This window comes from Galeopterus variegatus, unplaced genomic scaffold, assembly GCF_000696425.1.
Source record: "Galeopterus variegatus unplaced genomic scaffold, G_variegatus-3.0.2 Scaffold58, whole genome shotgun sequence".
NCBI classification, from domain to species: domain Eukaryota; kingdom Metazoa; phylum Chordata; class Mammalia; order Dermoptera; family Cynocephalidae; genus Galeopterus; species Galeopterus variegatus.
The window spans coordinates 356,972-369,258 of NW_007726169.1; the positions used below are offsets into that span (position 1 = coordinate 356,972).

Consider the following 12,287-nt stretch of genomic DNA (forward strand, 5'->3'; position numbering starts at 1 on the left):
AGGTCTTCGCCATTTCATTGAGGAACACCAAAACGTCGGTGGCTATAGGATATTTTTCTTGGAATGGGCAATTCTTCAGAGAGGAATTTTCTCCTGCCTCGGGGCATAGTCCTGGCTGCTGCAGCCTTCTGGAAGCTGAGTGGAGGAGGAGGTGGGGAGGAGAGTGCTTATTTTCTATACCAGACTGGCACTCCCTCTTCCCCTCTGATTCTCTATGGCACTCCCTCTCCAGGGAGTGAGCTTTGTGTCGGAGTAGCATTGGGAATTTTAGGGTGGTGAGGAAGGTTCCTGGACACTCTGGGTGGCAGAAGAGATCTGAGGACTAAGCTGGACATTTTAAAGACTCATAACCAACAATCCTCTGTTTTTAGCCTCGTCCTTCATCCCCACTTCAGAGGTTCCTGATGCCTCCAGCTCTCAAGTGCTTCAAGGTTGTGAGGCTTGAACTAGGTGGTTTCTCCTGGTTCCCTTTCCCTCACAACCCTACACCTCTCCCCACTGCAGGCACATGGGCTCCACTTATCATGGTCTGATAAATTGGTTACAGGTGGCCGCTTGCTTTGTAGCCTCCAGAGTTTTGCTGACATCTCTCATCTCTGCTCTTCTTTCCCATTGTTCTGTCTTTGTGGCTTTGTGCCTATTTTATTTATTCACTCTCATTTCGGTGGGGCTTCATGGGGTAGATATGAGTTTGCTATATTTAAGCAGATGTTTACCACTTCATTTTAAAACCAAGGAAAATGAGGGCAGAGAGAGAGATTCTTACCAAAGCCTCACGGTGAGTTAATGACAAGGCTGCATGGGGTTACACTTTGCTGGCTCCCAAGCAACTTCTCCCCGGGTGAGGTCAGGGCCCTCGGGGAACCCTGAGAGAGACCATTTTGTGAGAGGGGGACTGTCTCAGGCAGAGCTGCGAATGGCAGCCAACACTCAGTGATCAAGGATTCTGGAGTCACAGAGACTTGGCTTTAGGCACCTTCAAGCAAAGCAAGAGACTTTGTCCTCTGATGCCCACTGAGCCTCAGTTTCCTCATTTGTGGAATGCAGGAGTAGTGAGGATCAATAAAATGTTGCATGTCCTACCCTTGGGATCTGCCAGATGCCTAGAAATTGGAGGTCACTCTTTTACCATAATGATGATGCATGCATCTTTTCCAGGACAAGAGCCAGTTCTTGGAGGAGACCTGGGCACAGGGCATGGATTGCTGTGGGGCCCTTTTCCTCTGCCTGTGCCTTCTGGCTTTTCAGAATGGGAAAGCAGGTAAGAGGGCCCGTGGCTGTGATATGAAAGGCAGAGGCCTCAGACCAAGGGAGGTTGAAAGAGGGCCACTTAAGCTTCCTGGCGGCAGCAGCATCGGGTAACTAGAAGTCTCAGGCTGGAGATGGAAGGCCCAGAGGCTGTGGGGCCAGAGGGATACTGAGGATGCAGGCCAAGGGGGAGGTCTGACTCTTGCTCCCCACAGAGACATCAGAAGAACTCCTGCAATGGATGGTGAAAATGGAGGGGACCAAGAGCCGGAGGCTGCCCTCTCCTGCTCAGTGAGTTGGGTGCCCTCCTTGCCTGCCTAGAATCAGCTGTGCCTCCACCCCAACTCTGCACCCTGAATCAGTGGCCCAGCACTGGTGCAGTGTAGACTCTTAACTGTTCATTTATTCAGCACGTGTTTATTGAGCACCTACTGTGTGCCCCTGAGTTTATTGTCTAGGGGCCCTATTGTCTACCCATGGATGCCATGAAACCAGGTGCAGAATCGTGGGTCTCTGGCATTTTCTTGGGAAGGGGCTCTAAGACTCTGGATGGGCTCTCCAGGGTCTGTGACCCAAAGACCGATCAGCTCTAGGAGAGAGACTAATGCTGATGACTGGCCAGGGCTAAGAGCCATGACCAGGAAGTACAGGGACACTTCACTCAGTTGGGGGAGGAGCAGTCAGGAAGGCTTCCTGGAGGAGGTGACTGACAGACTGGGACCTGAATAGGAGTTAATCAAGAGACAGGAACGGGTGGGGTGGGGACATAAGAGTGTGCCAGGGACACTGTGTGTGTGAAGGTCTGGAGTGACAAGGGTGTGGGATGGGGAGGCCCTGCCCTCCCAGGCTGTCTAGAGCCTGCTCCCCACCCCCCTCCTGGCTCGGCCCTCTCTGGCCCTCAGGCAGGTTCACATCCTGGAGCAGATGCTGCTGAACACCAGCTTCCAGGGCTACAGCCTGACCTTGCGGACACGCACCATCCAGTCTCTGGCCTTCAAGCTGGGATGCGACTTCACTGGCCTCTCACTGAGTAGTGGCATTCTGGAGCAGGTGCCCCAGGTCAGAGCCAGGGGATGGGGGGGTGGCCAACTGCCTCTGCCCCAGAAACCTTCCTGGGGTTTAAGGTTTGGACTTTCCCCAGGCTCCACTGTCCCTGCTCCCACCTCCAATCCAGGCTCTGCCCTAACTAGCTGCTAGTTGCCTCCTCTTTAGAATGGGGCTGATTTTCCTTGTGTGAATAATGGAAAGGGAGGTGTGTAGCGGCCTCTCCAGGGCAATGTCTTCTTCCTGCTTATGTCTGGAGGTGGGTGGAGAGCAGGTCCCTCGGAGGAAGCAGCCATGGGAGAGGCCAGGGAATCCTGGCTCCTTTTAGGACCCTGGCATGATGCCTGCTGCATGCCTGGCTGGTGCTGGGCGCTGGGTGTGAGAGGGCTCCATCCCGCGGGAGCCCAGTTGGGTGTGGCAAATAACCCCAATTCAAGACATGGAGGGAAGGCCTGGGATCTTGAGAAGTTTGGGAGGAGGCACAGCCTGGGAGGAGAAGTTTCTGTAGTGGAGGCTCTGAGGAAGGAAACACCCAGGGTGAGGCTGGAGAGGTTTTGAGGGGAGTGGGGCTCAGAGAAGGTGTTTGAGCTGGGTCTGCAGGCCTTGGACACCAGGCTCAGCCTGTCTGTGGCTCTCCGCAGGCCATGGCCCGGCACGCCATGCAGTTCCCTGCTGAGCTGACCCAGGATGCCTGCAGGACCCGTCCCAGGGAGCTGCGGCTCATCTGCGTCTACTTCGTCACCACCGACTTTTTCCAGGTCAGTGTGATGGCAGGCCAAGGAGGTGGGTGCCGGTCCCTTCCTGGTGGCACTGCAGGCATCCATGCCACTGCCTGGCCTCTGGATGGGGGCCAGCACCAAGTGGAACAGGCCCACTGTGCAATCTGAGTCAGCCATTGCCCCTCTGTGGTCCTCAGTTTCCCTACTAGCTTTAGCTAAATGGTAGGAAGGCACAATTGCAATCTGCAAGTGAGACTTAAGAAAACTACTATGTGCCTGTCCCTAGGAGGCAGGAGATGACAAGAAGGCACAAGGTCCCTGCCCTCAGAGAACTCTCTATCTTGACACTTAGCCCAGGACCTTAGAGATTTAATGTGAGCGCAAGGTTGATTATAGCCGTAGGGATACAGAGAGATAGATGAAGGGTGGGGTGTTCCCTGTGGGCAGTCCAGGAGGGCTTCTGGAGAAGGTGCCTTTCAACCTTGGCTTTGAAAGAGAGTTAGGATAGTGGTGAGGGGGAGTGTGTGCAGCTGGAATGCATTAAATGATGGGAGGTGGAGCAGGGGCTGTCAGGAGAACAGCTTTCCAGGTGGAGGCGACAGCATACACAAAGGCTGGGAGGTGGCCCACGCAGTGCACGTGAAGGGCGTGCTGTGTTCTCATCCGGGGCGAGGGGCTGGGAAGGAGGGCTCAGAGCTCATCCAGGGTCTCCCACGTCCTCTTCACTCAGCCTGTCTTCTGCTGCATTTCCAGGATGATGACAACTCATCTCTGCTCAACAACCATGTCCTGGGGGCCCAGCTGAGCCACGGACACGTGAACAACCTCAGGGAGCCTGTCAACATTAGCTTCTGGCACAACCAAAGCCTGGTACTGCCGGTGTGCCCCATTTCCACCCCACCCTTGCCCCTCTGGGCTCTCCTGTTGAACATTGATTTGACCAAACCCAAACCTGTGGAACCATCTTGGAAACAAAATGTTTTAAATTCATCACAGTTTGAAAATTTCTGCCAAAGAAACGAGAGAGAAGCTTTTACTCCTTGCATTAGTTAGGATTCTTCCAGTTGCAAGTGACAGAAGATCAACTCAATACAGCTTACACCCAAAAGGGTATTTATTGGCTCACAAAAGTGAAATGTTCAGTGGTATCCAGCTTCAGGCATGGCTGGATCCAGGGGCTGAGACCGTGCCATTACGGCTCAGTCTCTCTTCGTCTCTCAGCAGCAGTTTCCTACCTTGGCTTTCCATTTTGTAGCAAGATGAAGGCTGAAGTGCCAGACTTCCTTCCCCTTTTCCCAACAGGCTCTTCCTCACCAGTGCAAATCAGGGTCCCAGGTTCAGCTGGGTCACATGTCCATCCCTGAACTGGTCACTGTGACCAGGGGGATGGAATGTGTGGATCGGCCAGGCCTGGTCACATGGCCCAGGGACTGGGGTGGAGAAGTGAGCCCTGAAGGAAGTGCAGGTGCTGATACCAGAACAGGGGAGGGCTGCTGGGTGGGCATGAGCCCCAGTGCCTCTGCCTCCCCTTTCCTAGCATTCCTGTAAAGCCCAGAGCCTCTGCTTTCTGGCCGCATCCTCCCTTCAGCCTTATTAGGACTGCTCCATCAGCCTTTCCCTTCAGCCCTCCAGGCTTTGCCACTGCAGTTCCTGCCAGCTGGGATGCCCTTGCTCCACTTTGGTTGAAATCTAACAAGTCCTCTGAAGCCTCAGTGCCCTGATCTCCCTGTCCCTCCTTGGGACACCTCTGCCCGTTCCTCCATGGTTTTCTGTGGCACTGCCTGTGTCGTTTCCCCCACCCCTCCATCCCCATGGCTTGGTGTCAGGGTCATCTGTGGATGAGTCTCTCTCTCCCCAGCTGGGTCTGGGTCTGGACCATCATTCCACAGGGAGAGGAGAGGAAGGGAATAGCTGCTTATAAGGCACCTACTGTATAAAAGGCCAGAGCCAGGCACTCAAAATTCCACATTGCCTTTAATGTTTCTGCCTTGGGTATAAATGACCCCATTTTGCGGGTGAGTAAACTGAGGCTCAGAGAAGCTTGGTGACTTGCTTAGGTCACTGTGAGAGTTCATGGTGGAAGTGGGGCTGGAATCTGGGTCTGGCTGATGCCAAAGCCCAGCCAGTGCCTGGTAAAATATTGACAGTGTGCAGTTGGGTCACCTTTGGTCCCCATGACTCCCAGACCCTGATCTTTGGCCTCATCCCTGTATCCTGCACCCCTTTGACCCCAGCATCTCCCCTCAGGAAGGCTACACAATGACCTGTGTCTTCTGGAAGGAGGGAGCCAGCAAGCACTACTGGGGGACCTGGAGCCCTGAAGGCTGTCACACAGAACAACCCTCACCTTCCCAGGTGCTCTGCCGCTGTGACCACCTCACCTATTTTGCTGTTCTCATGGTATGTGTGCATCCGGCCTGTGTGTAGGGGGGGTCAGAGCTGCAGACAGCCCCGTGCCTTTTGCAGAGGAGCAAGGCAAATGCTGGTGCAAGGGACAGAAAATCCAACTCAAATGGGCTTAAGAAAAAGAAAGAAAGCGAGCGAGAGAGAGTGAGACAGAGAGAGAGAGAAAGCGAGAGAGAGAAACTAATTGGCTCACGTTCAGGCGTGGCTTGATCCAGGGGCTGAATATCACTAAGACCGGACTCTATCTCCGTCCCTCACCTGTGCTTGTTCTGGGCTGGCTCAGCCCTCGGACAGGGTTAATAACATGGCTATTAGCAGTTCCTGGCTCGTGCACTGCTAGCTCTCAGTCCAGTGGAATGAGAGCTTCTCTTACCGAATTCTGCCAGACAAATTCGTGGGATTTGTCCTACTGTGTGTCATGTGCTCATCCCTGAACCAATCGCTATGGGTGGGAGGAGGGAGGGCTCTGATAGGCCAGACCTGGTACACCTGTCTGTCCACAGTGGGTGAATTGGTGGCATAGAGAGTGGGGAGGGGAGGTTCTCATAGAGGAAGGGGAGCCAGGAGTTTCTGTGGGTAAAAATCACCTCCTCTGCTATGGCCTTGTTCAAGCCAGGACTATGGTGGGGCTTGTGGGGAAGGGGACTTGGAGCTGAGGTCTCAGAAGGTCCCTCCAACTGAGCCTGGGAAGGGCATTTCCATGCGTTTGGCCTCCAGCCCCCGTTCCCTCCCACAGCAAATATCTGCAGCCCCAGTCCCTGCAGAGTTGCTGGTGCCTCTCACCTACATCTCCCTGGTGGGCTGCAGCATCTCCATCGTGGCCTCGCTGCTCACCGTCCTGCTGCACTTCCTTCCCAGGTATTCCCCTGCTGCAGTGCCATGCTTGCCCATCCCATTGCTGCTCAACACCCTCCTTCTTTCCCACTTGATGCCCTAGAGGAGGGTGGGCTTCCTCAGAGGGCGGGGGCTGGGAGGCAAGAGACCATCCTCACGGTGTGGCTGCTAATAGGTCTCTGCATCCTCTTGACCTCAGTTTTCCCATCATTGTGCATCTATGAGCCCACGGGTTGGCACTGCTGGGGTGATGTCCCCGGGCCAAGGAGGTTCATGCTCCCACCCACAGGAAGCAGAGTGACTCCATGACACGCATCCACATGAACCTGCACGCCTCCGTGCTACTCCTGAATATCTCCTTCCTGCTGAGCCCCGTGCTGGCCATGTCCCCTGTGCTGGGGTCAGCGTGCACAGCACTGGCCGCCACCCTACACTATGCGCTGCTCAGCTCCCTCACCTGGATGGCCATTGAAGGTTTCAACCTCTACCTCCTCCTGGGGCGCGTCTACAACATCTACATCCGCAGATATGTGCTCAAGCTCTGCGTGCTGGGCTGGGGTAAGCACGGCCCCCTCCCCCTCCTCCTGAGGCCTCCAGCCTGGCAGGGCATGGACCCCTCCTGTCTTCTCTTCCTCCTCCTCCTCATCATAGTGACCACTGTGTGACCACCAGCCATCATACCTGTCAACACCCACCACCACTCTACACAGTAGTCCCCTCCTATCTGTGGGGGACACATTCCAAGACCCCCCGTGGATGCCTGAATCCGCGGATGGTACCGAACCCTATATACTAGTACACTGTGTTTTTCCCTATACGTACATACCTGTGATAAAGTTTAATTTATAAATTAAGCACAGTGAGAGATTAACAGCAATGAGTAATAATCAAATAAAACAATTATAATAATATACTGTAATGGAAGTTATGTGAATGGGGTCTTTCTCACTCTCAGAATATCTTACTGCACTGCACTCACCTGTTTTTGGACCATGGTTGACTGCAGGTAACTGAAGCTACCGAAAGCAAAACCACAGATAAGAGAGAGACTGCTGTGTGCTGCTGTTCTCATCGCGTTTCCACCACCAGCAGCACCTCCACTTCCACCTCCACACCTGTCACCACCTGCACCTCCAACACCACTTTCACCACCTCCATCATCACCACCGTCCTCATTCTCACCTTTGCCACCATCTGTCACCACCACTAGTGCAACCTCCATCACCATCCTAGCCCCTTTCTCTATTATCTCTGCTTCCTCACCCCAGCCCTCTCTCCTATTAGCTCCCCGCCACCACCTCCCCAGTGTGACCACTACTGCTGCCACCACCATTCCACCCTACAGCCATCACTAATGTCATCTTGGAGAAGAGCCTCCTCCAGGACTGCCAGGCTCATTGCTCTGAGGCTGTTCCACATGCCAGGGCTGGAGACTCAGATGGTCTCCTTCCTCCGTCTTCCTTGCCCAGTAGAATTCTGTTTTAGCAGCCCCAGGGACCAAGGGCCAGCCCCTCCCCAAAGTCTCCTGAGCTTTTGTCCCACCCCTCAGGGGTCCCAGCCCTCTTGGTGCTGTTCCTTCTCACTGTCAAGAGCTCAGTGTATGGACCCCGTGTGATCTCCCTCTCCGACAGCCAGGAAAATGGCACAGGCTTCCAGAACATGTCCGTGTGAGTGCACTCAGGGCTGTGGTGGGATCCCTGCCTCTGGCAGAAGGGCCGCATGGGTCGGGGGCTCTAAACCAGGTATCTTGTAGGCAGGGCACTGGCTGTGGGGCAGAGGGAGCTGTGGCCTAGATGAGGGAGCTTTTCAGGGGGCTTTGCCCCATCCCTTCTCTGGATCCGAAGGTCTCCTGCAGGGGCAGGCTTGGGTTCTATGCCGTCTCACTCTAGGATGCCTTCGGGCAGCCTCCAGCAATGGCTCATTGGCCTCCAAGGCCAGGGCAGCCAGGCCTCCTGCCTCCTGGCAGCACAAGGCCTAGCCGCCCTCCAGCTCCCAGCCCTGCTGGTCTAGCTTGGCCTGCGCCTGCCTCTGTTCCCCCTTCAGACCACCTCGCTTCTCTTGCTCTGGCTCCGGCTCCTCCTGACGTGCACCGGGCACATGACTGCCAGGTGCCTCAAGAGGCAAGGAGGGGCAGCAGAGGTGGCTTCAGGGGGCCTGGGGGACAGACTCTGCTACTTTTATAGCCCCTGCTACCTCTCTCCCTGTGCCCTCAGACATGAAGCTTTTTATCATTATGAAACATTTCTATCAGCCAAACATAGAGTAGCATAAGAAACCCCTGCAGACCCGTCACCAGCAGGTGGCTGTGGAACCTTCTTCTTTCTTCCTTGGCTGACACAGCTCAGGATCTTTGAGGGCTGCCTCTGCGGCAGGTCTTGGGTTTTCACCTGCTTAACCCTCACAATAAGGTCCTATTGTCAGCCCTATTTTACAGTTAGGGCAACTGAGGCACAGACAGCTTAAGAACCCTGCAGTCAATGTAGAGCAGGCAGGCTGGCTCCAGAGCCTGTCCCCCAACCACTGCTCCACCCCTCCCAGCCATCAAGTGACGGCTGCTCTCACTGTGAGGGTTGGGCTGGTGTCTCAGAGGACGTGTGCCTCAGGACTCTTTGAAGATGTATTTTATTATAAAATACGTGATGTGGACAGAAGAGCTGAAGTGACACGTCCACAAGACAGGAGGCACATTAATGCATGTACGTCAGAGAACTCCCAGCCCAAGAACGAGCTTCTCCCTGAGTCTTCCTCTTTCTTCCCTCTCCCCTTAGGAAACTATTACCCTGGATTCTGTGATTTACTCTCCGACATTTAAAAAATTGCCTACTGCATATATATGCATCCCTAAACACAAGCAACAATTAAAAAAACCCAAAAAACCCTTGAAAATAATTCAGATATCCACTGATGGGACACTGGATTAATAAATCATGATAGAACCACCACTGTGAGGCTGTTACCTGCAGTGAAAATGAATGATCCACAACTGTATTCATCAACTGGGATGAATCCCAAAAGTAATGTTCGAGGACACTTGTGACTGCAGTGGCAGGAGCCCACTGTGGGAATGTGAGCAGGTGATTGTGACAGTTAGGGGCACAGGGCCTGGGCTCAGGCCATGAGGCTTCAAGTCCCACCTTTGCTTCTTACTAATGTGTGTTCCTGAGCCAGCACCTCAAGTTTCCTCATCTGTAGAATGGGGACAATTGTGTATCTGCTCATGGGGTCACCATGAGGATTGCACAGTATAACCCATGTAAAGCATGTGACAGTGTCCAATGGGTGAAAGGCAGCACCTGTCTTGAAGGTGTCCTGGGGAGGCAAAGGCTGCAAAGCCTCAGGGAGGGCCTGGGACCAGGGCTGGGCCCATCAGCCTTCTCCGGCTATGTGCTTGGTCCCTGCATCTCTGTCTGCTCTGCAGCTCGCGCATGGGGGGCACCCCTCCACCAAGCCGTGAGTTAGCAGCTCATCCACTGCTCAGGGGAGGGCTTGTTGGCACAGTCTAGGTGGGGAGGGGCACTAGGGTGGGTCGTCCTGTTGCACAAGATGGTGATAAGATGTTGACAAGATAGTGACAACCACGTGATGGGGTAGAAGGGGAAGTTTCCAGGAAAGAGGGCCCCAGGCCAATAATCCAATAGAATATTGTACAAGTTAGTGCTGGGCTGGTGTGGGAGAAGCGTTAGACAGATGAGGAAGCGGGGACAGGAAGAGTTTCCAGGTGGGTAAGGGCATGGAGGCATGAGAGGCATCACTGTAGCTGCAAAGGTGGGCAGAAAGGGGACAGAGGTGGCAGGTGGGTCCCATTGTGGTGGCCTGGCTGGAAAGCCTGGCAAGGGGATTTATCATTTATATGGTCAGGCAAGAAACAATGGGATCTGGGGAGTGGAAGAAGCAGTGGGGGAAAAAAAAAGAAGAAGAAGAAAAAGAAAAAATGGGGTCTGAACCAGGAGACCGGGCCAAATTTAAGAAGCAGTCCAGAAGCCTGGGTGACTCCGGCCTGCTTGCCAGCCTTGGAGCCACCCGATCCTGATGCCACCCCATTCCCTGCAGATGCTGGGTGCGGAGCCCTGTGGTGCACCATGTCCTTGTCATGGGCTATGGTGGCCTCACGTCCCTTTTCAACCTGGTGGTGCTGGCCTGGGCACTGAGGGCTCTGCGCAGGCTGCGGGCACGGGAGAAGGTGCCAGGCGCCCGGGCCTGCCGGGACACTGTCACTGTGCTGGGCCTCACTGTGCTGCTGGGCACCACCTGGGCCTTGGCCTTCTTCTCCTTCGGCATCTTCCTGCTGCCCCAGCTCTTCCTCTTCACCATCTTCAACTCGCTGTACGGTAGGGCCTGGGGCCAGCCTGGAGGAAGCCCCAGGGCATATGCATGGCTGATAGGATGTTCACTGCCAAAGGGCTTCAGGGCCAGGGAGTGAGTGGGGGGTGAAATCCAGGCCAGGGCTCCACTTGCCAAACTGGCAGGGGGCTACATCCACCCAGAGGAAGGGGTGCTGCCTTCTAATTTGCACAAGGAGCCCTATGGGCCAGCTAGGATCCCCTAGCTCCTAGGCTGTGCACCTGCTGGCCTCAATAGCAAGGAACTCATGGGCCCCAGGAAGACCCAGCCTACCCCAGCCAAAGAGGTGCCTGGCTTCTGGGTGAGGCCCATGCTGCTCCCTGATGCTCCCACCGACCGGCCTTTTGTTTGCAGGTTTCTTCCTCTTCCTGTGGTTCTGCTCACAGAAGTACCGCTCAGAGGCCCAGGCGGTGGCAGAGATGGAGGCCTTCAGCTCCTCCCAGATGATGCAGTAGTCTGGGCCTTCTGGCCTGGAACCCCCTCAAGCCTCTCTGGCCACCTGCAGCCTGAGGCCCTAGCTCCCACCAGAGAAGGCGGAGGACTGCTGCTGGACACAGAGGCCATCGTGCACCCCAGAGAGACTTTTCTACCTCCATGGCCTTACCCAGCGCAGAGGCCAGGGTGTTACTCTGCCTCCTTGTGATGTCCTGCTCTGGGGCAGGTCCAAACCCACCTGGATGCAGCTAACTTTATCTTGGTGCCTGGGCTCAGCACTGGCCTGGGGAGTCAGGAGGCCATGTTTCAAGGCCTGGCTCTGAGTTACACTGTATGACCTTGGACCTGTAATTTCTCGCTGACCCTGGGTTTCCACATCTGTGACATGGGGGCAAGTGGCTCTGGTCCTGCCTAACCCAGGAGCTTTGTGAAGATTGAATAAGACTAAGAAGGAAGAGTGTCAAGGTGGGGTGGGAATTCCTGTGACCTCCACCTGCCTGCTGCGGGCAGGATCTCAACCAGTCTGCCCTGGAAGCCCCCGCTTGGCCCTGGCACTTCCCATCTGGGGAGGGACAAATGGCATACCAGCCTGGCCCCCAGCCAGTGTCTGAGATCTCACCAGCCTACGCCTCAGGCCTCTTTTCCTCTATCTCCCCAAATTATGATGACTCCAACTCCAAGCCCACCCTTCCCCCAAATCAGGAAGTCCAGTCTTGCCCAGAGGCTTCATATCCACCACCATCACCTCCACCACCTCCACCTCCAAAACCATCACCATCACTTCCACCACCATCACCTCCACCACTTCCACCTCCAATACCATCACCTCCACCACTTTCACCACTACCATCACCCCTTCACCTCCACCTCCAACACCACCATCACCCAAAGATCAAGAAGTCTAGGGCCGGCCCGTGGCTCACTCGGTAGAGTGCAGTGCTAATAACACCAAGGCCACGGGTTCGGATCCTATATAGGGATGGCCGGTTTGCTCACTGGCTGAGCGTGGTGCTGACAACACCAAGCCAAGGGTTAAGATCCCCTTACCGGTCATCTTTAAAAAAAAAAATAAATAAATAAAATAAAATGTGGTTTTACTTAACATGGGCCCTTGTTTTCTTTTTCTCCCACATATTTTTACACAATATAGCTGAATTTATTCTTCATGTGTTAAGTGTAAAAAATATGTTTTCTGATAGAATTTAACATTTATTTGGTTGAAATTGGTTTTTTTTTTTTTTTTTTTTTTTTTTTTTTTTT

General features: G+C 54.4%; 1 protein-coding gene across 1 annotated transcript; it reads left to right on the forward strand.

The window, feature by feature from the left end:
- The first annotated feature begins 1,191 nt into the window (after positions 1 to 1,191).
- GPR114 (G protein-coupled receptor 114) lies at positions 1,192 to 11,775 on the forward strand. The gene is made up of 11 exons (XM_008574806.1): positions 1,192 to 1,261; positions 1,464 to 1,539; positions 2,151 to 2,307; positions 2,934 to 3,050; positions 3,765 to 3,881; positions 5,259 to 5,411; positions 6,154 to 6,275; positions 6,541 to 6,809; positions 7,801 to 7,918; positions 10,302 to 10,579; positions 10,947 to 11,775. The coding sequence occupies exons 1-11, from the start codon at positions 1,198 to 1,200 to the stop codon at positions 11,045 to 11,047; spliced, it is 1,572 nt and encodes a 523-aa protein (XP_008573028.1). The 5' UTR covers positions 1,192 to 1,197; the 3' UTR covers positions 11,048 to 11,775.
- The last annotated feature ends 512 nt before the right edge of the window (positions 11,776 to 12,287 follow it).

Excerpts from the sequence above, each read along its gene's own strand:
- GPR114 (XM_008574806.1), top strand. The coding sequence starts at position 1,198 with ATGGATTGCTGTGGGGCCCTTTTCCTCTGCCTGTGCCTTCTGGCTTTT. Across the intron at positions 1,262-1,463 it reads TTTTCAGAATGGGAAAGCAG|AGACATCAGAAGAACTCCTG; the intron begins GTAAGAGGGCCC and ends TGCTCCCCACAG. Across the intron at positions 2,308-2,933 it reads TTCTGGAGCAGGTGCCCCAG|GCCATGGCCCGGCACGCCAT; the intron begins GTCAGAGCCAGG and ends GGCTCTCCGCAG.